The 24853-nt window shown below is 58.7% G+C and overlaps 1 protein-coding gene across 2 annotated transcripts; it reads right to left on the bottom strand.

The window, feature by feature from the left end:
- Positions 1–17614: 17614 nt before the first annotated feature.
- On the bottom strand, positions 17615–23930 carry TRAPPC3 (trafficking protein particle complex subunit 3). 2 transcript variants are annotated; one of them, XM_075047247.1, is made up of 5 exons: positions 23822–23930; positions 20846–20943; positions 20521–20620; positions 20085–20267; positions 17615–19388 (listed from the first exon to the last, which is right to left on the bottom strand). In XM_075047247.1, the coding sequence occupies exons 1-5, from the start codon at positions 23861–23863 to the stop codon at positions 19269–19271; spliced, it is 543 nt and encodes a 180-aa protein (XP_074903348.1). In that variant the 5' UTR covers positions 23864–23930; the 3' UTR covers positions 17615–19268. The 2 variants fall into 2 exon arrangements, with proteins under 2 accessions (XP_074903348.1, XP_074903349.1); XM_075047248.1 differs by lacking the exon at positions 23822–23930 and adding an exon at positions 22797–23732.
- Positions 23931–24853: the final 923 nt, after the last annotated feature.

The following is a 24853-nucleotide window of genomic DNA, read 5'->3' as shown; positions in this document are numbered from 1 at the left end:
CACGGGGGTGGGAGAAGAGCCCCCTTCGTCTGCGAAGCACCCAGAACTGGGCGCTGCCTGCCTCCAACGCTGCCCTCGGACGGGGCAGATTGGGGTTCAACCCTCTTTCCCCTTCTTGCTCCCATGCTCCCCCAAACCCACCGCCCGGGGTTCAACCCTCTTTCCCCTTCTTGCTCCCCCAAACCCACCGCCTGGGGTTCAACCCTCTTTCCCCTTCTTGCTCCCCCAAACCCACCGCCTGGGGTTCAACCCTCTTTCCCCTTCTTGCTCCCCCAAACCCACCGCCTGGGGTTCAACCCTCTTTCCCCTTCTTGCTCCCCCAAACCCACCGCCCGTTCCCTTTGCAGACCAGTGCGAGCAGGAGTTGATCCCCGCCTTTGCTATGGCAGGGGGGACTTCATCACCCCAAAAATCCTGCTGCCCTGAGTGGGAAAGCAGGGAAACGCAGTGCTGGCACAGCCAGGTCCTGCCGCCTCTTGGTTCGGCACAGTTTCAAATCATGCACCGGGACGGAGGTGCCCCGATCCCGGGGGAGTGGGGTGTCCACAGCCTACACCTCCAGCCTTTCCCAGCCACCGTGTGCTGCCCGTTCCCGAGGCGGAGGAGTCATGGCATCCCGCTGGCAGCCGCGTGCCAGGCACAGCCGGGACGCCACCGGCACTGCCGCAGCTGCTGGGGTGCACGGGCCTGGGGGGGGGTGCAGGGCCCCGGTGTGCCCCGGGAGACAGATTAGGGTTGCTCAGGCAACGGGCATGGAGAAAGCCCGTCTGGATCGAGGCCACCGGGGCGCACAAGGGTGTTTGTTTTCTGTATTAAGCGCCTGAGCAAGGGGGGGGCATCAGACGGCTAATCCCCCCTCAATGCTTTCCCTCGGCGAGCGGCCGCCGCGGGGCCGGACCCTGCTCCCAGGAATGCTGATGTGCTCTGCCCCGTGCAGGCGGATGGGGCTGGGGCAGGGGTCCCCTCCGCGCCCCGAGCGGGCAGGGCTGGGGGTCCACCCGGAGCTGGTCCCTACCGCAGGCCACGGCGAGCAGCTTAGAGCAGCCCCGAGGCTGCTCCTGGCCACGGCTGAGCCCAGCTGAACCGTGCCACACCGTCACCTGCTGCTCGGGGACAGCAGCCCCAGCGGGATGTCTGCTGGCAGAAAACGCTCTGCCACCGTCTTGGCCCTGCGGCTGCCGTGCCCTGGCAGTGCTGGCTTTCCTGCCCTCGCCCTAATCCCACCTACAGCCCCCGGTGCCAGGGAGCCCAGGTGCAAGGCAGAGCACGGAGGGGCCTCCACCGGCACGGCGGCTCCCGCAGAAACGGACCGGCCTTGTTTAACCGGAGCTCTCACTGGCAAAGCATTTCCTCCGCACGCAGACTCATTAGCCAGCACAGACATTCCTCTGTCCCACAGAGTGAACCATCGGCTGCAGCCTCGCTCCGTGCCGGCCTCTCCCACCTGTCATCGCCCCCGCGCCGCCTCGCTCCTCTGCGGCCCCCACGCCTGCCCCTTCGCCGGGACGCAGCCTGGGGTGCAGCCGTGCCACCCTGGCCGTGCCGCCCTGGCTACCCCGCTGCAGAGGGCCACGCGCCGGCTCCTTCCCTCTGCCCGGCTGTGCCAGAGCACCAGGGGGCATTCGCTTCGTGCTTGGCGGTGTCCCCACGGTGCCATCCTGAATGGCGCACGTGGGCCACCAGGGGTGAGCGTGCCTGCGAGGGTGCACGTGGCCGCGGCTGCCGGCGGCACCGCTGCCCTGGACGTGGCTCGTCCCCAGACACGGCTCGTCCCGGGACGCAGGCGCAGCAGGCGCGGGGCCGGGTGCCGACTGTGCCGAGCCGCTGCTGAAGGCTGTCCTTCCCAGCGGGAGAGGGAAGCCGGGCTTAGCGCGGGATTTAGCGGCTCTGCTGCCTCTAACCTCTGGCAGCTCCGCGCCTGCCTGCCGTGCCAGGGCTCCACGGTGGCCCCGGCCTCCCAGGGGAGCGACAGACGCTGCCTTGAAGACCGGCATCGAGCTCGCCCTGCCAGCGGCCGTAAACGAGCCGGCAAGTGCCCTGGCACCTCAGCAGCACCGAGGCCCGGGTGCGTGGGCACTGCTGCACCCAGGGGCTGCTCGCGGGGTCCCGGGTTCGCTGCCCCCCAAAAGCCCCATCCCAGCCGCCCTGCTGCTCTGCACAGGAGGAACGAAAGAGAGGGAGGAGAAATAATTCAATCTAGGGCTGAAAAACGCCTTAACTTAATTTCGGTGGGTCACGGACGTAATCGAATCAGCCCCGTGCATTGGAATATCGTTTCCATGTTTCCACAAGACGGATAATTGTTCTCTGAAAACCAGCCCTTGGTGCTCAGCAGGAAAATCTGCCGTGGGGGTGGGAAGGGGCCTGGGGCTGGGCTGGCGGCCGGGGGTTAGCAGTGCTTCTGCCGAGCAGAGCCCCGTCGTGCCGGTGGCCGTGCGCCGCGGCGTCCCCGCGGCAGGGGAGGCTGAGCCCTGCCAGCCGCGCGTGCCGGGATGCACCGCCGCGCTCGCTTGGGTAGCTGGCGGGGCTGTGCCGCGGGCAGAGCCGAGGGGCCGGGGTCCGTCACCCCGGCTTTGCAGGCGGTGACAAGCAGGTGAGAGGTGCCTGGGGCGGGAGGAGGCCGGGCAGCGAGCGCCGGTGCCGGTGCCGGCACAGCGCGGGGCGAGCCGCGGCTCCGTGTGGAGCGCGGTGCCAGATCCCAGCCTTCGGGAACATTCAGTGATGGATTAAATGCAATCTGACTACCACTGTGGGAGGTTGGAGAGAATTACTTCATACAAATGCACTTCGGAAAGTATTTAGAGTCAAATTTTCAAAAGCCCCTGAACGATTTAAGAGCCAAAATCCCATTTTCCAAAGTCACTTAAATGAGCAAGAAAAGATCAGTAAAGAAAACACGCCGGCCAGCCGGGGCCTGGGGAGAGCGGCTGCGGCAGCCGCAGGCGCAGCACCCCGGAGCGGCTGCTCTCCCGGCACGTCGCGAGGTGCCGGTTCAAGCGGCAGCAGCAGTCGGCCACCACAGCCTTCGCCCTGGGAGACACAAGGATGCATCGGCCTCCGAAAGCATCCCCTGCATCTCTGCCCCAGAGGTTCTGCCCGGGCTGGGGATGGGTCCCAGCGGGTCAGCTTGCAGGGGACAGTCCCGCCGGGCTCAGGCACAGCGCCTGGCTCTGCACCCACAGCAGCCATGGGGACACCACGGCCACCGCTGCCACCGCCGGCTCCGAGCGCGGACCCCGCTGGGGCAGGAAGGGTCCCCGGCTGTAACGGGAGAAGGCAGGGCTGGAGCTGGGAACCGCATGACTCCTTCCCTTACCCCACAACCGCTGCAGCCTCCTAAAAGCATCTCTAGTTCCCCGTTCAGCATCCTAATGAACCGCAAGGGCAGCTGGGACCCTTGGAGGCAGCAACCATGGAGACTCGACCCCCCCAAAGAGTAAATCCCAAAGCAATTAGCTTTGCAAGCTTCGGCCGGGCTGGTGGAGGTTCCACATTCCTCAGTGGCTATAAAGCTCTTTACTGGGATTGTTTTTCTGCGTAAGCCCTGCCCGGGGTACACATGGCCATGGCTCCGGCTCCCAGCGCCTTTGGTACATGTCATAAAAAAAACACTCTCAGCACGCTGACTTTGCTAGAGCTAAAAAGAAGCGGGTTTATACACTTCCCCCGATAGAAAGCATAAAGGATCTGAGACAGAATTCTTGCTCCAGGATCCTTTACAATTCCTGGAGGACATTTTTGGAAAGGGAAGGGTTGTATTTACTTTGGCAGCTGACTCCACTCCTATATACATATGCATGGAAAAACTGCACTCACCTAACATTTCCACGGCTCCCTTTTCTGCAGAGAGCCAGCCCAGGTGGGAGCTGGCGGCCCCGAGACCTCTGTTTGGAAATGGCACGTTGACTTGAAAGCTGCAGAGGAGCTGAAGGTTAAACCTCTCCCCACGGCAGCCCCAAAGGCTGCTGGCCCTTCCTGGGCGAGTGCTTGCCCAGAGCCAGCCGGCAGATGTGGCTGAGCATCGAACAGAGCAGTGGGGGAAATGCTGCTGCGGTTTAGGGGGGGAGGAGGAGGATGAGGAGGAAGAGGAGGGCTGCTGGGCACTGTTGGCGAGCAGGAGCAGGAGTTGGAGCAAAAGCAGGAGCACAAGCGAGTAATTCCGGCCCCATGCTGCCTGCCGCGAGGGTTTCGGGGAGAGGAGGGACGTGGCCCCAGTGCCAGCAGCAGGGCGTCCCCGGGGGCTTGGCCGTGCCCCGACCCACGCAGGCAGTCGGCGCAGGGCAGCGCCTTGCTTGCTGAGGCATCAGGATGGGACCGAGGGGTGAAGTGACCCACGTCGCCATTCAACACAGCAAATGCAAAACAGACGCACAAATGCTGCCGCAGCGTCTTGCTTGAAATAGCTCAGCACAGGCCCAGGGACAGCGTGTTCACGTGAACAGTGGCAGCATCTGTTCTGGACTCGGTGCTCTCATCCCTTGCCCACCACGACGGCAGCTGGTGGTGACAGGGAAACCTGCCCGTGGCCCCTGCGGCGGCGCGCACATCCCTGCCAGCAGTGCTGGGGCGGTGAACCGGAAAGATTCCCGGTGAATAACCCCCCAGGCTGTATTTTTCCTGAACACATTAATTCTCAGCTGCCTTCTGGGGGAGGCGTTGCAGTACTGCACTCCTCGCCCATGGCCGTGGTCCCCCAAGGGCAGCCGGGAGCTGCGGGGAGAGCAGCCCTGCCAGTGGATGCCCTCGCCCATCGGGCTCCGTGTCCTGTCGGGGCAGGTGGGGAAGCAGCAAAATGCGGCTCCCCAGGGAACGGCAGCATTTGCAAGTGTGAAATCAGCTGGAAAACGTGCTCCTCTCCCAGCTTCCCCAGCTTCACCTAACCCAAACCAGCTCCCCGAGGCAGCAGCTCGGCGGTAGCGCTGGAGGGGACACAGCAGTCCCGGAGCTCGCCGCAACAGGGCTGGTGCAACCAGAGCCGGGCACCGTCCCCACGATGCCCCGTGCCCGATGTGCCCCACGTGCACCCCACCGCCCTCCTCTCCGGGCACCTCTCCCTGTCCCGCACCTCCAGCCTTTCCGTGGCTGCCGTGATTAATTCGCTGACAGTGGGGTAGGAATAAATCCACTTGTTGGCACGTTGTAAATTCATCACGTGCTGGGGGCGCGCATTCCAGCCCACCATAAACACCCCTGGCTACGAGCTAGTAAATCTGCCTCCAGAGCCGGTGGGTGAACAGAGTCCCTGGGTCCCAGGGGCTGCTGGTGACCCCCCAGCACCCAGCTGCCCCTGGAGGGGGGTGGCTCAGGACACAAGCCGTAGGGAGCAGGCTCGCCTGGCTGCTGTCACCCTCCCGGTTTGCATCCCTCCTCCCCGTGCCATTCCTGCGCCACTGACCGGGGTGGGTGCTGCCGTCTGCACGCTACTCCCATGGGTGCTGGGAACCCATCCCATGGGACAAGGGCAGCGTCCTGCAGCCCTTTGGGGAGCTGCTCCGGGGGTCCAGTGACCCACCTGCAACATGCAGCAGCAAAAGCGGAGGTTTGCTGCTCCCGGTGCTGTGCTGTGCTGCTGAAACGTTTATGCAGTAAACCAGTTGTAAAAGAGAAAAAAAAATAATGTTTTATTATCCACCAAACAGCTGCTGCTTCGTTTTATGGGGGTCATTCGCCGAGGAGGTCCGGCTGGCGGGGCAGAGGCACAAAGCCCAGGTCCTGGCAGGCTCCAGGCTCCTTGCACCCCCCGGCTCGGCTCCCCCCCCGGCCCCCATCCACCCCACAGCACCAGGCTGGGCGCTCAGGGACGGGCAGCCACGGTGGGGCACGGCCCGGGGAAGTGCACTTGTTGCTTTATGATTTTTATCAGCCGTGCTATTGTTGGGGCTGTCAGCAGGTCGCTTTGGGGAGGTGGCGTGGGGGCCCTGCTCAATGGGCACCGCAGCACCCGGAGAGCCGGCTGCGAGGCCAGACGGTGCGTGAGCCGCTCCGGATGGCAGGGCAGGGGAGCGGGGGCCCGGGCTGGTTCCCATCACGTTCCCCGGGAAAGGAAACCGGGGCACAGCACAGCCTCCCGTTCCCAGAGGAAGCCGAGCGCTCGGGAAGGTGGCATTGCCGGTGCCCGGAGACACCGGGCAGGGTTGCAGGATGCGGATGCCAGCCCAGTGTGACGGAGACCGGGGGCTGCTGCAGCCCCCAGCACTGCACAGAGCCTGCCCCCCCCCCAAGAGTCGGCTGGGGGTCCCTGGGCATCACCAGGGGATGGGGTCCCCGTGGGGGGGTGAGCATCGACAGGGACAGGCAACCACGGGGATGTCAGCCCTTGGCCCAGGTGCTCCCCTTCTTCCTTCTCCATCCCTTGTGCCCCCTTTGCCCATTCCGGTGGGAACCGTGTGCTCCCCGTGGGCACGGCTTGTGCCAGCGCCGGGGAGGGGGCGCGGGAGGCCGTTACCGCCTGCCCCGGCGCCGCACCGCGGCCGGCCCGAGAGCTCCCGGCAGCTCCAGCCCTCTATGAAATAATTTGTTATTTTAGTTGTAAAACAGTAAGTGGCCCCTTTCCAGGCGGCACAAGGGAAAAGCCAAACAAGCCCCACTCCCGTTAATGACTGAACCATTCAGTCAGCACGGGCAGGCACTGGCAGAGGAGTGGGAGCCCGCTTCCCCCTTGCCCCCTCCGCCACCCCAGCCATGAGGACCGAGCTAATGATTAATTACTGGGGCTGCCACCTCTCTGAGCACCTTTTGTGCGGGGCGAACGTGATGGGGCCATGCGTATGTGTGGAAGGCAGTGCCAATGGGTCCAGGTGCAGGGGCTGGCACCTTCGCTGTGCCTGGTGTGCCGAAGGGTCCCGCGTGGCTCAGAACATGCCGGCACGGCACTGCTCCGACCCAGCCGGCTGCTCCGGCTGCCCAGAACGTGTCTGGCTTGCCGGGTGTGAAAGCAGCCGGACCTACAGCCCAGTGCCTCGGTGCCACGGTGCAGGACTGGCTGCTGCTGGGAAGTCAGACTGGGAATGCACACCACCACTGGGTCAGACTGGGAATGCAATCCCAGGGGTGAGCACTGGGCACCCCACTGGGGAGGAAGAGGGGGAGGTTTAACCCTTTCCATGCCCAGGGATAAAAATCTCCCTCTCCTATGTCCAGCGCATGAAGACTGGTATTGGTGTGAGATGGGCAGCGGGGCCGTATGCCGGGTGAGGTGGGAAGGCTCCTGCAGTGCAGCGCTGCCTGATCAGGGCAGGGTGCAGGCAGGGCTAGCCCCAGTCAGGCAGCAGGACAGGCACACCTGGGGCTGACAGCCCCCCCAGGTGGGGGCTGCCTCCACATGCCCTATATAAGGGGCCAAAAGCCCAGCCCAGAGCTGGCTGTGTGGCTGGATTGCTGCCTCTGGGTAAGGAGGGGGTGTTGCTGCTGGGGTCTCTCCTTGGGCTGGTGGGAGCTTCTTTGCCTCTTTCTATGCAGGGCTTTCAAGATGCTGCCTTCTAGCCCAGCCCAGTGCTGGTGGCCTGGGCAGCAGCAGCTCCCAGCCGTTCCCGGGCAAGCAGGGCTGAGCCTGGGCTGGGAAGCCGCAGTGGCTTGCTCTGCCAACAGCCAGGGAGCCAGCCCGCTGGCAGACCCTCAGGGGCACGTCTCCCCGCAGGGGTACGAGGCAGCAACTTGTGCGTCAGCGGGAGCGATGCACGTGGCTGCCTGCCCTGCTGCAGCCCCGGCTTGGCTCTGCTCGGCTGGTGATGGGTGCGGAGGTGGCCGGAGCGCAGCCTGCCAGCGCCGGGGTGGGGAGCGGCGTGCTGGCTGGCGAGGTACAGCCGCCCAGGGAGCAACTGGGATGGAGCTGGGAAGAGTTCAGGTGGAGACCACAGCTGGGCAGCAGGCTGCTGAGAAGGACTAACCAGGGTGCTGGGTCTAGGGGTCCAACTGGTCCCTCCAAAGCACGGCTCAGGGCAGGCACCGAGGACCCTCCCTTGCAGGGTGCTGTGCCTGAGCGGGGATAAAGCCCAGTGCTGCCGGCCCCTGTATAAGCTGGTCCTGGCCATGCAGCACCCACCACCCAGTTCACAACCCTGGGCGCCCTGCGGTGACCTTCCCGAGTGCCAGCCTTGAGTGGGGCAGCTCGACAGCCGGCATAGCTCAACTTTTATCCCAGCCCAAAATCAACATGGAAATTTTTCTGCAGATGCTTTGGGCTGGATGGGGGAACTGTGGGGTGGAGAAAGGTCTTTTCCTTGATCTGCTCTTACAGTAATAAAGCTGAGAGCCTCCTGGCTTGTTTGGGCATTGGCTGCCCCAAGCAGCACACTGGTGCTGGCTGGGGCTCAGCTATGTGCGGCCGCCTGTGCCCGCTGCTGGGTGCGGGATGTGCCTGCCTGAGCCTTGCTCAATTAATGTGAGTTGTTAATGACTTTCTGCTGATATGGATGTAATGTCCTTTGGAAACCGGCACCCTGACGTGTGTCCTTTCCTCCTCCCCCCAGTGCAAATACAGGGACATGGCTGCTGCAGCCCTCAGCCCTGGGGCTGGATGTACCCCACGGACACAGGTGGGTGCTGGTGATGGCTCCTGGGTGCGTTTGCTTTGTCTTCCCTTTGCTGGGAGGGGGGGACTGGAGCAGCTGGAAACTTTGGGCCAGGGTGAATCGGGACCACCCAGGACGCAGGGAGGGGTGAACAAGTGGCTCACGGGGCTGGGGCCAGGCACAGCCCAGGCAGGATCCAGCCATACCGTGGGGCACCTGAATCCCAGATGTCCGAACCTCGTCACTCTCCAGTGCAGATGGAGGTGGCGTGTGGCTGGTAAATCAGCATCGCTTTGCCTCTGTGCCGGGATAACCTCCTCCCGGCTGGGCAGGGCTGCATGGGTGCCGGGACATGTTTCCCCCAGCTGAGCTTCAAAGGGGATGAGAAGCCCCGGGAGGGGAGGTGCGGCTGGCCAGGAGCCGGGGCATTGCTGGGGGCAGGCGTGGGTGCTGATTGTTTCTTGGCGACTTCCCTGGCCCCAGGGCTGGGGAGACCTGAAATGCCCTCTCCTGTTGCTGTGAGTGGGAGCTCCAGGGATGCAGCCGGGTCTCAGCAGGGCCGTGCTGGGGGATCTTGACTCACCCCCCAGCAGAAACAGTGCCAGCTCCTTGTGCCAGGTACAAAGGGCCAAACAGAGCATTTCCTCGGGATCGTTCCCCAGCATCCCGTGGGGTCTCGCAGCAATGCTGGGGCAGCCCGGCCATCACTCTTCGGAGTCTGGCAGCACTGTGCTGAATGCTCCCAGGCTGTGCAGGCAACGCCCCTCCCTGCTGTCAGGTTTTAGACTCGAGTCCTCAAAAATGCAAAAAATGCAATGGGAATCAAGGTTGGCCTGAAGATTTTTGATCTTTTCGCAATTGCTGCAGTATTGCTGTAAGTACATCCAGATGGCTGCAGACCACACAGAGGCAGCGCGCCCCCGCCGCCACCAGCATGGCCACCTTCGGGCCACCCCGTCCCACCTCGCCTGCGATGCTCGGAGAACTTGGGGGGCCTTTGGGACATACCAAGGGGCAGCACTCGAGGATGCGGCAGGTTGAACTGTGTGTCATTAGGGTTAACCCTAATAGGTGGCTGCAGGGTGACCTGTCCCCCATGGCTGGTGGCTTGTCAGGTGGCTCTGAGGGATGCTGCGGCAGAGCCATTGCCCTGGCTTGTACCTGGGGCAAGGATGTGAGCTCCAGCAAAGCTTTGCTAACCTTAAGAGGGAGCTGAGCATCTTGTAGCCAAAACTATAGATCAGCTGATGAGAAACCATGTCTCAAACCCACTGGCTCCATCCCCTCTGCTCCCAGTGCGATCCCTGCTGTGGGCTGCGATGGGCTCCTCGGTGTGGCAAGTTGCTGCCTGGCTTGATGAGCTAATTTGCTATATATTTAGCCTGAGCATCGCTATTGCTGAAACTTCAAACAGAAGGGAAAATGGCTGGTGTAATTTATTACAGGTTAGCTGCTGTGTCCGCAGAAAGCTGCGGCAGGGCAGACCTGGGCTTGTTTCGGTGCTTTTACTGTGGCTTGGAGCTGAGGAGGGAGGATGGATGGAGGCGGTGGCTGCCCCCCAGCAACCTGTGCCCAGGAGGCTGGTGGATGCCCCGACCTTGGGGTGCTCCTAAGGGATGCCTGGTCCCCGTACGTGGTGCTTTGCCTCCTGCCCAGGGCAGCTCAGCGTGGCACGGCAGAGCTGCGCTCAGTGCAAGAGTTCTGGCCCCATTGCGGGTGCTGCTGCCAGTCCTGCCTTCCCTGCTCCCCCAGACCTGATGGGCAAGTGATGCTAAATTAGCCGGGAGGCTTGTTTATACCCACCACTCGCTTTACTCGTGCTCAGAGCCATGGTGGGAGCAGGGCTGGCGGGAAGGTGCCTGGATCTGGCTGGGGGTGCTGGAGTGGGCAGAGGGGCAAGGGCAGGGCTGGGGGTCCCTCCCGCCTGTGTGGGTGCCTCCAGAGCACCCGAGTGCTGCCAGTTCTGATTCCTGGTCTCGTTCCTCACAGAAGCGGGAACGTGTGTACCCAAAGCTTGCTCCTCAGGGTACAAACACATGGTGGCTTTTGTTGAAAAGCAAGAGCATTTCTAGAGAGATCAGAATTTCCTTTTCCTAAAGCCAGTTCCCATTAAGGAAAATGTTTTGACCAAAACCTGATGCCCTGTTCTCTTCTCTGTGGTTTAGCCAAGAGCAGACGATAAAGCGCTGGTGGTGTGAGGTGGGCACCTTGCCCTGCTCTGGTCCTCCCCTGCGGCAGCCGTGCTGACCGGGGTCCCCTGGTGCAGGGGGGCGAGGGGCTGCCCCTACCCACCACCCAGCATCACCCCAAAGCCAGCCCGGCTGCCAGTGCAGGGCTCATGTGGTACCTGGCAAGGATGCTGCCGGCACCCGGTGCGTTCCTTCTGCTCCTCTCCCATCGCCCAGAGGAAGGTCCCGGTCCCATCCCTGCTCCCCTCCTCACCTCCGGTCTTGGCTGAGCACCCGTGGGCCGGTGGCCGTGCTCTCCCTCCCCTCTGCTGCCCACCAAACCGAGGAAGTTGCAACCGCAGAGTTCTTGAAAGCATTTTTTTGGTAGAGACCACCGGTACTGAGAGATTAAAATTGCTGTTGTTTCTTCCATTACTCAGCTTTCCTGAATTATGGGGTGTAATACTCAGGGAGTGGGAATAATTAGGGGAGAACAATGGCAGGCTTGAAGGCTTAAATACGCCTGTGTGGTACTCCCAGCCAGTCCAGCCTGCTGTCACATTTCTCTAGGCCTCCATTTTCCACAGCCTGTGCCAAGCCGTTTCCACTACGGGTACCCGCTCCTCAGCTTCCTCATTCCTTGGGCTCTGCTCCCCAGCTCGGCTGTCCTGGTTAACGCTCTGCTCCCCAGCTCCTGGCCAGCCAGCACCCATGGCGTGGCTCCCTGTGCCCTGCCTGGCCGGGATGCTGGAGCCTGGGGGATGCAGGAGGGCAGAGCAGGGGGATGCTGGAGCCTGGGGTAAGGGGATGCAGGAGCCCAGGTCAGCCCCCATCACCTCTTCGCTGCCTCCAGGCTCCTCTGCAGCGGGCAGGCAGAGGTCCTGCCGCGTTGTTTCGGTGCTCCGTGCTTGAGGAAGCCGCTGGGTTATACCCCTCCGGCTCCTCGGTGGAATCTTGCTCAAGTGCCTTCCCAGCAATGGCTCGCTGCTGTGGTACCTGGGGGAGCAATAACAGCTGAGGAGCTTGGGCAAGAGGCCACGGTGCCAGCACTGGCCCCAGGGCAAGATGCCGGCTCTAGCTGGGGCATGTGGTGGCTGTGGGGAGCTCCGTGCCCAGCAGTGGGATGGAGACATGGAGCCGGCCCCATGCCCAGCAACTTCTCTCTGAGCTCTTGGATGTCAGTGTTAGCACTAATTAAAAGAAAATCAATATTTATTTTTTTCTGGAAAGAGACATCGTTCTGGTGAGCACTTTCCCCGCGTGAGCTCCCATGTCTCGGCTGTCCATGTGTGATGGGCAGGCAGAAGCCAACGGGATCCCAGGGCTGAGATGAAAGTTTGGGGCTTTGCTTCATTCGAGGAGGGGATTGGCTTTAAATTTTCAAATCATTTTGCTCCTCTGTCTATGAACTTAACTGCTTGGAAACCTTGACCACAGCCTGTTCCCTGCCATCCAGGCATCCAGTTTGGTCCTGCTCGTGGCGAGCTGCTTGTCATGGTGGGGATGGGGTTGGGGATGGGCTGTGTCCTGGGGGGTTCCCATGTGGCCCCTGGTTGGTGCCATCTGTGCTGCTGCAGTACCGGTGGTGGCAGGGCTGGTGCCAAGTGCTTTAAAAACAACCCCCAAAACCCAGCAGTGCCAGGCTGAGGGAAGGTCACCTGCAGGCAGTGGGACTTGGGGTGAGAAGCTGAGCACGCACCGATGCGACTTGCTGAGCAAACTTTAGCGTCCCGAAGCTTGGATCCAGGGCTGTTCGGGTGCTGGGGGCTTCAGCAAATCCTGTAAGGGGAGATGGTGGCTGTGCCGGGCAGTACCCGTGCTGGAGGGTTGGGGAGGTGGGAAAGAAGTGGGTCCCCAGGGCTGGGGGCAGCCCGTCCTTAGGAGCAGCCAAGGGGACACCCCAAGTGCGTTCCCTGAGATCTGTGCCACTGCATGTGCCTGGCCCCAGCTGCTGCCCAGATGTGCAGGACTGGGAGGTGGCTCCCAGGGCTGGCTGGTACCCTGACACGTGCTGGCAGAGCCCAGGCTCACAACTCCTCTGCCACGGCCGAGGAGTTCAGATGGTTCATCCGTCTGGTTGCTGGATGAACAGACTAATGACGATGGGGAAAGGAGGAACCGTCAACTGAGCCATCTTCCCTGGGCACTGCTGCAGGACAGGATGCTGCAGGTTTGAACTGCTGGAGGAAAGATTTAAACTAGAAAGCAGCAGCTCTCTGGGGCAGCTGAGCAGGGGCTGGGCTGCCTGGGGCGAGGAGGAAAGCTCCATCCCTGGGTTCCTAAGCCCGGGTCAGCCCAAGCGCAGCAGGGATGGGCTGAGAGCAGCTCCTGCCCTGGGATGGGTTAGATGCCCTTCAAAAACCCGGCTTGCTGCAGCTCAGGGAAACACAGACCATTTCAGCAGCTCCATTCCTTAGAAGCCACAATTAAAACTATTTTAAAAGAAAACAAACATTTCTCATCAAAATGCCTGTCTGTTCCTGGCCCGCAGCTGAAGGTCTTGTCGTGGGCCAAGGCTGCTCAACACCAGCAGCTTCCCGAGCTGCCTCCGGGCAAATCCACTTGAGCTGGACTCTCAGAGTTCTGGCTGCGTTTGGTAATCGACCCTTGGAAATTTTGTACATTTTGCAGAAAGTTAGAAAGGCTGGACTGGTGCTCTCCTGCTCTCTGCAGGGTCTTTGTTTCTGGGATGGCAACGAGCTTATGGCTTCAGCATTTGTTGTGTAAAACAGCTGCATGGGCCGTACCCCATCCTGCGGGCACGCCTGCACCTTTTTCGGATGGAGCCCAGCCCCGCAGGGCACCGTGCGCCCGTGCCGCATCCTGCGCTGCCAGGCAGCGGAGGACGGCTTCCAGAGGGGGAATGGTGCTGCTGCCAGCAGGACAATAGCGGCTGTGGTTTTAATTATTGGGGTTTAGTTGTGTGGAGCGGAACAAGAAACGGCGAGCAGTGAAACCGCAGGGAGAAAGGCAGAAAGGACGGTCTTTGGCCGGCTGCCTGATGGGAGGCGTGGTGGGGGTGGCTGGACCGTCCCACGGCCGGGAGAGCACCGGAGTCTTCGCCGGGTCACGGTGCGAGGGCAGGAATGGTGGCACGGCTCGGCTGATGTCAGTCTGTCCTCCTGCGACTATTGCCCGGGGCTGTCCCTTCCCATCACAGCTTGGCACAAGCTGCTGCTGACTAAACGGCCACGTATGGAGACAAAGCACTGTGTGGTGACTTGGGAGCATGGACCCGGCCGGGAGAAGGGGGACAGCGAGACAAATCACGTTCCATGCACGGTCCCTGCCCTGGATCCCCCTCATCCCTGCATGTGTTGCTGGTGCCAGTCTATGCCTGGGAGCGGGGGCATTTCTCACTGCGTTTCCGTTTGCCCAGCACTTTAACAGACGCGTTCGCTGCAGTGTTGACTTTCAAAGGGCTGGATCAGCTCCACGGCTGGGCAGAGTGTGGGAGGAGGGTGCCTGTCCCGCTTAGGAAACACAAAACAATAAAAAAGGAACAATGGAGCCTCCTTCCCTTCACCCAAAATACCAAATGCCACCGAAATGTGGCAGAGCTCCAAGCAGTGCTGCTGGGGCAGCTCTCACGTCCCCTGGCCTGAGGAGGGGAACTGCAGATACCTCCTCCTCTTCCTCGGCCCTGGCAAGGGATGCTGCAGCAGGGTGGGTGCCAAGGAGCATCGCCAAAGGGCTGCCCTGACCCGACGCTGCTGCCAGCGGGCATTCCCAGCTTTGGAAACCGTATTTGGGCCAGGGCAGTGGTTTTGCAGCATGGCTGTGCCTCGGGGAAGGATTTTGCAAGCTGCTCAGGCTTCCCGGGTCAGCTGAACATGCTTCGCAGCCAGCCCAGGGGCCTGGGAAGGTTTATAAAAGCATCCACATACCCAAACTCGCCAGACTGTTATCGGGCAGAGAAGACATTCATTTGGTACCCATGTGGTGCCAAGCATGGGGAGGTGCTCGGCCAGGTTGGCCAGAGCTGGGAGTCCCGGGGTGGGAAGGGGTCCGTGCTCAGCTGGAACCCACCCACCCACCCGTGCATCCCCTCACCTGGCCTGGGTGCTGCCAGCAGCCAACAGTTTTTCAATGCACGGGTGCTTGGGGATGCGAGGCTGGGGCTGAGCATCCCAGGTGTGTGGGGCTCAAGGGGACCGTTTGTGGAGCTGTGAGCGGATGGTGCCAGCACATCCCCGCCGTCACTGCCCACACCTTGGCTGCTCAGGGCCACCGGCACCGTGCCAGCCCTGTCAAGGAGCTGCCGTCCCCAGCGCACAAGCCCTCGTGGGTGAAACATCCTTCACACGGCCCCAGCGAGCACCCAGTACCCTGGCCAAGCACATCTGGCTGAAAGCTGTGGGAGCTGCCCCAGCAATGAGGACACCAGTCCAGAAACGCTTCCCTCCTGGAGAGATTCCCCCGTCCCATCCAGGGTCCTCTCCCGGCACCATCCCTGTCCCATCAGCGGGTGCCAGGCTGTGGGGTCTGCAAAGGGATGGTGCCCGGGGCTGCCGCCTGCCCCTGGTTTAGGTGGCGGGAGTGGGGCTGGGAGCTCTGCTTCCCACCAGCGAGGGGAGAAGGGACGCCAGGCTGGCCTGAGGAAAAATTTCTTTACTGGGAGGGTTGTCAGACATTGGAATAGGCTGCCCAGAGAAGTGGTTGAGTCACCATCCCTAGAGATATTCAAAAAGCGAGTAGACGGGGTACTCCAGAACATGGTTTAGTGGGCATGTTTGATGGTTGGACTCGATGATCTTGAAGGTCTTTTCCAACCTAAATGATTCTATGAGGGTGCTGCCGGCACGAGGCGGTGTGGACCGTGGCTGGGCTTGCCCCCAGCTCCGCTGCCCCGTACCGTGCGGTCAGAGCAGGGCGGCAGCAAACAGCCCTCGCCGCCTGCCTGCAGCAAAGCAGGCAACAAACCCCGGGCAAGCTGGAGCCACAGCCAGGTTGTCCCCACACTGGGGAGGTGAGCCGGTTTAAACTCTCAAGCTAGACCCTGGTAAGTCACACACGGGACTTCAGCTCCCGCCTGTGTGTGCCCTCAGGACACCAGCCAAAGTCCCGCTTGCCCACGGGAGGAAACGGTGCTGGAGGAGGGCAAGGGATGGAAAACCTCCTTCCGTGGGTGCCGCTGCAACTAAAGCTCCTGCAACCTGTTGCTCTGGGATCCCGGGCCAGGGATGGGGTTGGGATGCGGCGCTGTGGCTGGGACCCGGGGTCTCGGCGATGCAGAATCTGTCTGCTGCCATCGTGGGGTGGGCAGGCTGGCCGAGTGCCCAGCGTGGGCAGGCAGGGGCCAGGCACGGGGGGGGGGGGCTCACCCCATGCACCGCCGTCCACTGGGGTCCTGGAGCATCGCTCTCCGGCAGCGCTCCCACCCCATGTCCCACGTCCCCCGCCTCGACTTGTTGCTATTGTCATCTCTAATATCACGCAGAGATATGAAAGGCTGAAAGTCGCCTCTTTTCCTGCCAGGTTAAATCGTTCACCAGGAATGTCTATTATTCCCACAAGTCAACTTTCCCCTTCGCGGTATGTGTCCAGGGGTCATGCCTGGCACTACATGAAAGTGAAGGGTATTCAATAACCTAGAGCCGTGGAAAGGCTTTAGTCCAACTCCAACCATGTTCAGCGTTTTATTGATGCAGCATGCCTTTCGCCATTTGTTTCCTATAAACAGCACATGGTAGTATTTAGTAGGTTTCAAACAGAGCTTTTTGCATATTCTCCCTTGTCTACAATGAGCTACTCGATAGTAGACAGTTTTAATTTACTTAATGCAATTTTTGCTTTTTGTTCTTCCAGAGGGTCTGGGCTGGTTTTGACCCAGTCGCCCCAGCAAATTACTGCACAACTCCGTAATTCCCAGGGGGCCGGCAGCGGGACCCCGGGACCCACTCCCCGTGGGGGCGAGCGTGTTCCCTTGCTCGCCGAAGGAGGGAAAAGGACCCGGTGTGAGCTCGCCGTTGCAAAATAACCCCCTTTTAGCTGCGACGTCGGCAAGGACACGGGGCCTGCCTCCACCCGGACCCTCTAGGACAGAGTCCCCGGGGGCAGCTGCTGCCCAGAGGCTGTCTCAGGAGCCGGGTGCGTGTCGGGGCTGTTTGGGGCCGTTCTGGCTGGCGAGGCTTGGCTTTTGCTGCCGGCCGGGCAGGCGACACGTGACGCTTGGCAGCTCCAGCCAAAGAGAAAAAGCCGCTTTATTGCAAAAGCTGCTGCTTCCCTGTCCTCAGGGCTGGCAGCGGGCCGGGGTGCAGCCCTGGGGGTGCTCAGTGCTCGGGGCTGAGCGAGGCTGCAGGGTGCCCCCCCCCGGTGCAGGGGGGATGCCCAGCAGCACGCTGCAGGGTGTCTCCCCTACGCTGCTGGCTCCTGGAGACCATTTACGCTGTTGATACAAGCAAGGGAGGCACAATTCCTGCTCCTGGAGAGCCAGCAGTTGCTGTTCTTCGCCTGCACGCTCCCGCCTGCAGCACCGTGTGCCCGACGGCAGCCGTGGAGCAGCCGCCGTGCCAAGCTGAGCTGGCACGGGGGGGCACAGATGCCCCCCGAGATGATTTTTTTGTGACTAAGAATGACCACAAATCGCATGCCTCAGCTCTCTCTGCAGCGGACTGCCTTGGGCTGGCGGTAGCGAGTCCCTGCTAACGTACATGCACAAGTATTCACGGGGCAGAAAATGCCAGTCCTCAAACAAGCAAACATTGACTGTCTGGTTTCCCAGCGCTGCCCATCAGCCCCCGAGTCCCACCCCCAGCCACAATCCCTCCGTGCGCTGAATATTGGGCAGGTTTCCTTCAGGCAGCAGCTTTCACAGGCACTGGCAGCCAGACATTCTTGGTGCGGCGCTGCCGTCACCCTGCCAGCCCCGCTCAGCTGCTGCTCCACACCAGCACCCGTGTCACCAAAAAAAAAGGCAAGAGGAAACCAAGGAGCTGACACCAGGATTCTTTTAATGCGATTGCTTTCAAAATGCAGCCTTAAAATGACTTATAATGGTCAATGATGAGAAACGACAGATCTTTTTCATCTGTGCAACATGACCATGTGGCACCTCTGCCTCCAAAACCCACCAGCCACTGCTTTTTCCTCAATGTCATTCTCCAACTGTTTTTATAGCAACGCTGCCCCTTCACAGGACAAACATCACATGGGGCATCCAAACCCTCTCACTAAAGGTACTCATTTGGGCAAAAAAAGGGACTGGGTGAGTCGTCCAGCGTCCAGATGGCCCAACATTTGTCCGGAGAACCTAAATGAATGGTAGCACAAGCGGCAGCTTTTTCTCTCTCACCTTACACTCAGGCATAAACCTACAAAGGTATTTGAGCTGCCAGCTCCTGTGGAAGTAAGAGCTATCGACTTATTATTATCAAGCTTCTAATTATCTCTGTGGATCTGTGCCTTCATGCTATGTAAAGTGATCTGAGAACTGAACATCTGACTGCATTTTCTCACTGAACAGGATGCAGAGGAAGTTGATTTTCCAATACCTTGCTTGTTGAGATGTAAGACTACTTTGTGTATTAATTTTACAGAACAGCAGGTGCTACAGACTGCCGAAGCTTGCCAATTTAAGTAACATGGGAAATTCTGTTGTAGCCTAAACATCTGTGAGAACATACCCCGGCACCACCTCCACGCTCTACAGTGTTTATACACCATAACAGGAGACCAGACTCTACCTGCTGAAATGCATTTAATACCTCCCAGTCGTTAGTCTGAGTTTTGTTTTTTGTTCCGTCGACTTGCCATGCGGCCCCCAGGACGTACACACTGTAGAAGACCAATGGCATTTTAGCCACTCTTTTCGTTTCCCCATTTAAAGTATTTACTGCTGCTCCACTGGAATTTAATGGTCCTCCCCTTCCAAGCGGGGAGTCATGAGACTGCTGGGGAAGAGAAACTGCTGAAAGGCCCAGGCCACACGGGCCTCCTGAATCTGCCAGTGCTGCACGATGCCACAGCTCTCTGAGAACAGGAGCCTCCCCGACCTGGTGCCAAAACTCAAATGGCTCTCCCAAATCACCCCTTTGTATCAAGCTTGCATTTTACTACTAACTTTAGAATCAAATGCAGGAAGCCAGTTTGGTCTACAGAAATACTATGTGCTTATCTCCAAATGAATTTTAAACCTCTCCTTTTAAGGAAAGCATTTAAACAGTAAATCAGTGGGCTCTCACAGCTTGGTCTCCAATTCTGGTAATAAAACATTCAATCAGATTTGAACAAACTGGAGCTCTTCTGGAGTTTGAGCAGTAGTTCTCGCACAACCAAACATCACCATTAGAAACTGAGCATAGAAAGAGTCCCCAGGGGAATACGAAAAAGACATCACCTTATGAAAAAGCTTCAGAATGAACCTGTGAAATAAACAGCAACCAGACAATTGTCTTCTACGGAAGATGGAAGTAACAGTAGAAGAATATAATAACATCTTAAACAGTCAGTAAGTCAGTCTGAATGTACAGGGGCACTAGATCCCTACAGATCTGTGATGAAAGCACTATAACCCTACAGATCTGTGACGATAGCTAATGGCCAAAACCAGGTGGTCCCCGCCAGTCCCAAAGGGAGACTGGGTTGCGATTCACTCTTCACCAGCTGGAAGATTGTCTTCAATCCGCCTGATGAACTTCATTCTTATTTCTGTGACGCTGTCACCCTTCAATGTGTCCTGGACAAATTTTACATCTACGGCCATCTGAACCTAGGTGATGGAAGAGGAAAAAGAAGAGCTGTTATCTCCCTCATAACACCAGCTTCTCTAGGAACAGTCTTATTGTGAAGCACCAGCTTAAGGACTCTGAGGGCATGACATGCAATGCAGAGCTCTACGGGAGCACTCATTATTTTTCAAGATCACATACTCCTTGTACATTGCGGCCTACATGGTGGACAGCGGGCGCCTTACCTCGGCAAATGTACCTCCTACAGCATAACTGGGACTCCCTGTGGAAACCAGAGCCTGATTAACCCTATCACTCAGGGCTACATGTCCCGCTGGTCCATCTACGTTCCTCAAAAATTTCAGCTAAGCAAGATAATCAAGCCCAAATATAGATTCCTAAATTTGAGACACAGCTGTTCTCTTGTTCCAGCCAGTTCCTAACTAGGGCTCATAGCAGTTACAAAGTGAGGATTTTGAAGCTTCATAAAAAATCAAGGAGATAACAGTGCTTGTACTTGGGTCATAAGATGAAGGGGCTTGGTCAGCACCTCTGGGACTCACAGCTGCCAGACACAACAGCAGCCAAGTGCTCCTGTAGCTCTGCTTTTCTCCTGGGAATGAATTTCAAGTCCAAAGCAAACACAGAAGTCACGAACACAGACTAGACATTAAAGTATCTGCTGATACCTTGGTTATTCATGTATCTATCTCACTGGAAGAGAGACATTGGCTCACCATTTCCAGGGCACCTCGCAGCACTCCACACAACAAGTTGGAATAGATGAGAGATGAGTGGTTGTCAGGGAGCTCAACAAAGTCCACCAAGGGGTTATTTTCCAAGATCAGGGAGAACTCATCACCTCCAGGACTCCAGTTGGTGATGCTCGGAGTGATACCCAGGTACATTTTAAATGCGATCTGTTATGTCAAACAGAGTACGAACAAGAACGTGTCCCATGAAGCAGCAGCACAGCTTCGATCTTTGCAAAATTACTAAAGGGTTTATAAAAAACCACACCTTTCTCCCAATTCCCACCAGTCAGCAGTAGTTGGGGATCTAATTCTCTCTTTTCCGCCCAGAATCTCAGTCAAACTCTCAGAACAGTCCTCTGAGTAGCAAACACTCTATCCTCACATGCAAAACCTGACAAAGCTCTGCTTTGGCAATTACCTTTGCAATAACATCTGCAGTTTCACGGAAATCGTGGCATCTTCCGACATTGGACCGGGCCAGAAAGTCTTCTATTAGCCGAACACCTATATTGTAACCCCTGTGAATGTACCAAAGAGAAACAGCTACAGAGTGGGAAGAGCATAAATTTAGAAAGACAGCCAACGTTTATAAAAGATAATGGAGGAAAAAAAATCTGAGAAATATCAGTATTAGATAAAATTCAGTCTGCCAGGCTTTCATTTTATTCATAGAGCAGCACACAAAGCTGTGCCTACTGTGAACTCGAGTTCCTACAAGGCTCAACTGCCCCAGATCCACTTACATTTTGTCAAGCTGCTTGTTGACGTCCTCGTCATTCTCGTAGTCCTTGCACAGCTGGGTGACCAGAGCGCCGTACGTCAGCGTGAAGAGCTCTGAGTTCTAGACAGAGGCAAAAGGGATTTAGCGCAAGCCAGAGAGAAAACTGACTGAGCACTGCTGCATCTGTGTCCAGCGCTGCTTCCGTTGGCCCGGAGAGGGGGAACAGAAACCTGCTGTCTCAAAGGAATTTGCTGCTTAACAAGGAGAGATCCCAGTTCACATTTTGGCAAGGCAACTTCAGTCTCCTTGGAAAGAGAAATCCTCTTTGACTAGGAAGGACAGAGCACTTTCTTTCTCTCCCTCTCTCCACACACACAGCACTTCCCATTAATGTGTCCTGAATCTGACCTGAAGAGGCAAGCCAGGAGGCTGCTCATGCTCTGCAGCCATTCTTAGCAACTCTCGTCAGCTGCCAATTAGCATCTGCTTTAACAAGCACATCCCCAGATAACTGGAATGACACCTCCAGGTCATTTGGTGTGCTACCGACCACCTTCTGGATGGCTAAATGTGCAGTTGCCAGGGACCTGAATTTATTTCAGCCACTGACCTAGAGGTGAAAATTGGCTCAAACTGCTGTCTGTTATCTGTGTTTCATAAACACGCTGCAAATGGGCAACACTTATTAGGCTCCGTTTCTAGTCCTTTCAACAGGGCAAAAACCACTCCTCCATTCACGGATTTATTACATTCTGCTACTAAGAAAAAACAAGACTCATCTGGTCCCTAGGAATTTATCTAGGCACATAATTTGCTTCATACATTAAAATCAGCTTCTCACACCCAGAAGAGGAACAGCAAGGATGATTTCAGGTCAGCTCAGCAGATCTGTGTTGCACACATCCGCTTTCTGTGCCTGGCTAGGATCAAAGTTAGTTGGGTGTTCTTTGCACAGTTGCCAGATTTGCAGAAAACACCAAGGGAAGAGGCCTCCTCTCCCAGCCACCACCATCACTGATCCTTGACCTGAAGCAACTACGTCAAAGTGCATTTTCTTGGGAGCCACTAAGCCAGACCAGTGATTATCACGGTCATTAAAGGCTGCAAAACAAAGCTACAATAGGCTTTAGCTTTTCACAGAACCTGAAGGAAGTGTTTTCAGGAACAAATAAGCCATCATTATTTATTTCTGCTTTCAGTTTTAGCATTCAGAAACATTAGAGTCTAATCTCAGATTAAAAGCCTATCACCTACCATGAGATGCATAGATGCAGAAGGTGAAATGAATGGCAAATACCAATACTACAGAATGAAAGCAGCAGGCAGGCAGAAAGGAAGGGAAAAGAGACAACATCAGAGTTAAGTGACAACACTGATCGCACTTCATTCTGAACAAGTTTACACAAAGCCAAGACAAACAGAAGGAGGAATCACTCCCAAACTGCAACATTCAACAAATAGAAATTGGGTTTGTTAGAAGACACAGGGAATTCCACCTTGTCATTGTAATTCAGCAGGTCAACAGCAATTAGCTACCAAAAGGCTTTAAGCATGTGAAAAGAACCAGTCAGGCTCCTTGGTACTTTTGCCCAATTTTAGATCGAAAGAATTGACACAATCTTTGGGGTTTTTTTATTTACAGTTCTGCTTTCATCTTGGAAGGAGAGGTTGCGCAAGTTCACATCACCCGAGCGAAAGACAAGGTGGAAGTCTCCTTTAGCTCAACTGGCAGAGTCAGACATTTGGCAGAGAATTTAACAAACATGCAAAAAAGGTTATGCTATTTTTAAGGATTTCAGTAATTTTAGTAAAGACAGGGCTTGGCAGCTGGAGAGAGTAAGGGGTGAATGGATGGAGGAAACCCAGCTGTTAACAGTCCAAGATGTTGTCATTTACTGGGTAAAGCCACGAAGCCGTCACCTACTGTTATCAGCCCCAAAGCATGCAAACCCAGTGCTGGTCATAGTTATCACCTGCAGTGCTGCTGTTCGGGTAGCTTTAAACTCTTATAACAAGGCAAACTTCTGAATTCATATTTGTGAACGAACTCTTCATTTTCAGTCCATCTAATGGAATTAAAGTGCCTAACAGTTTTTCCACTAGTTCTGTTTTTTCATATTGCAGACTAGCGTACGGTCTCAACGCTATATAACCGTTCTGTGGCTACAAAAATGTCAGAATCCTAATGAAGCAACGCCAATTCCTTAAATAAAAATCACTGTATTTAAGGAGTTGAATCCCTAGAAGAGAACCTCTCGTGGCGCAGAGGAGGCCGGAGCAGGCAGCTGCCTGAACCAGCCCGTCAAAATGGCCAAAGAGGGAGAAAAGCCAGATTTTTTTTGGTTTTATTACTTGCTTTCGAATACTGGCATTGCGTCAAAATTGAATTAATCCGATCTGGTTTGACCCAGAATCAGACCTCAGCTCTGCGATTTCGTTCTCCACCTCTTGTTTCTCGGTTCGGCTGGACTGCCGGTACGGAATGGGGTTAGAGAGGAGAAAAGAGAGTGAGGCGAGACAGGCCTTGGCGTTCCCACTGTCGGGCTCCCGCCAGCACCGGTGTCCCGCTCCCGCCCGGTCTCCGATCCTGACACACGGCAGCAGCCAGCTCTCCGGCTCCTCAGCACCGGGTTCTCCCTTGCCCTGCGCTGCCGGTGATGGACGGGAACTCCCCTCGGGCGCCGCCGCGGGTACCGGACGCTTTAGGCCGAGCCCGTTGAAGGGCTGCGGCGGGCTCCGCACCCCTGACGGGCCTGCGGGGCGGGCGGTGCCGGCGGAGGGGCAGGTCCCGCCGAGCCGGACCCCCGAACCGAGGCGGGCAGAGCCGGGCCCCCGCCGCGGGCCTGGACCCGACGGCCGGGCCGGGCCGGGCCGGGCCTCCGCCTCCTCCGGCACCCCCCCGCCCTGGGCCCGCGCCCTGCCATCGCCGCCGGCGGGCCGCCCCGCGGCCGACGCAGGGGCCCGCCCGGCTCCTCAGGCGCCGCGGCCCCGCCGTTACCATTTTCTTGCTCTCGGTGCCGCGGCCGGCCTGGCGCGACATCCTGCCCGGCCCGTTCGTTCCCCGGCCCGGCCCGGCCGCCTCCCGTACCGCGCCGAGCCGCGCCGCGGGGCACGACGGGACTCGTAGTCCGCGCCGCGCCGCCGGCCACGCCACGCCCGCCAGTCGAACTACGCGCCCCAGAGTGCAACGCGGCCGCCCTGCGCGCATGCGCGCCGTCATGGGAGACGGGGAGGGGGGCGGCGCTACCCTTCCCGGCGGGACGGTAGGGCGCCTACAAATCCCGGCGTGCGGGGCGGGTCACCTGACCGCCGCTCCCGGCAGGCGAGGGGGTGGGCGGAACCAAGTTCGGGGAGGGAAGGGGGGTGCGCCGCGCCGGCAGGGGGCGCCTCCGCCCGCCGGGGCGGTCTCTCCGTCGGGGCCGGGCCCGTCCGCCCCCGGGGTCGCGGTGAGCGCTTCCGCCGGCAGCGGGTGAGGCCTGCCCGGCCGGTGACTGCGGCGCTGCTCCCTCCCACCGGCCCCGGGTGAAGGCGGGACGGCGGCCCGGGCCCGCGGGTACCCGGCGGCTGGTGCGGAGGCCCCCCCCCCAGCCCCGGTGATGGCAACGAGGGGTTTTGGCTGGATGAGGGATTCCTCACGAAGAGGGCCGTCGCCAAAGCAAGGGCCTGCCCGGGGTCAGGTTCCCCGGGCTGGCGGGGGTCCCCTTCCCAGCCCAGCCGCTGGCCCCGGTGTCTTGGCCGGAGCTGGTTCCTGGGGAGAGGGCAGCCGGCGTTCCCCCCACCCCGGGGCGGACAGAGCAAGCCCTGGGCTGGCAGGGCAGGGCCGGCCAGCTCGGAGCCTCGGGCCGGGGCCTGGTGCGGGAACGGGAGCTGGTCGGTGCAGGGTTTCGACGCCTCGCACACCTGAGAGATGCAGCCATGGGGAAACGCGGCGGAGGACTGGGGTGTCGCAGGAGTCAGCCTGGCCTGGGGCTCCGAGCGACTGCAGTAAATATTTACTGGAACCACCGAGCTCCCACAGACCCTCCTCAGC

This window comes from Buteo buteo, chromosome 16 (genome assembly GCF_964188355.1).
Source record: "Buteo buteo chromosome 16, bButBut1.hap1.1, whole genome shotgun sequence".
Taxonomy (NCBI): Eukaryota; Metazoa; Chordata; class Aves; order Accipitriformes; family Accipitridae; genus Buteo; species Buteo buteo.
This window is presented reverse-complemented; position numbering and strand designations above follow the sequence as displayed.

Bases quoted from the DNA above. Each gene is read 5' to 3' on its own strand.
- TRAPPC3 (XM_075047247.1), bottom strand. From the start codon at position 23,863: ATGTCGCGCCAGGCCGGCCGCGGCACCGAGAGCAAGAAAATG. The intron at 20,944-23,821 runs GTAACGGCGGGG...GCCTCTGTCTAG, and splicing joins GCACCGAGAGCAAGAAAATG to AACTCAGAGCTCTTCACGCT. The intron at 19,389-20,084 runs GTGAGCCAATGT...TCCATCACCTAG, and splicing joins TGCGAGGTGCCCTGGAAATG to GTTCAGATGGCCGTAGATGT.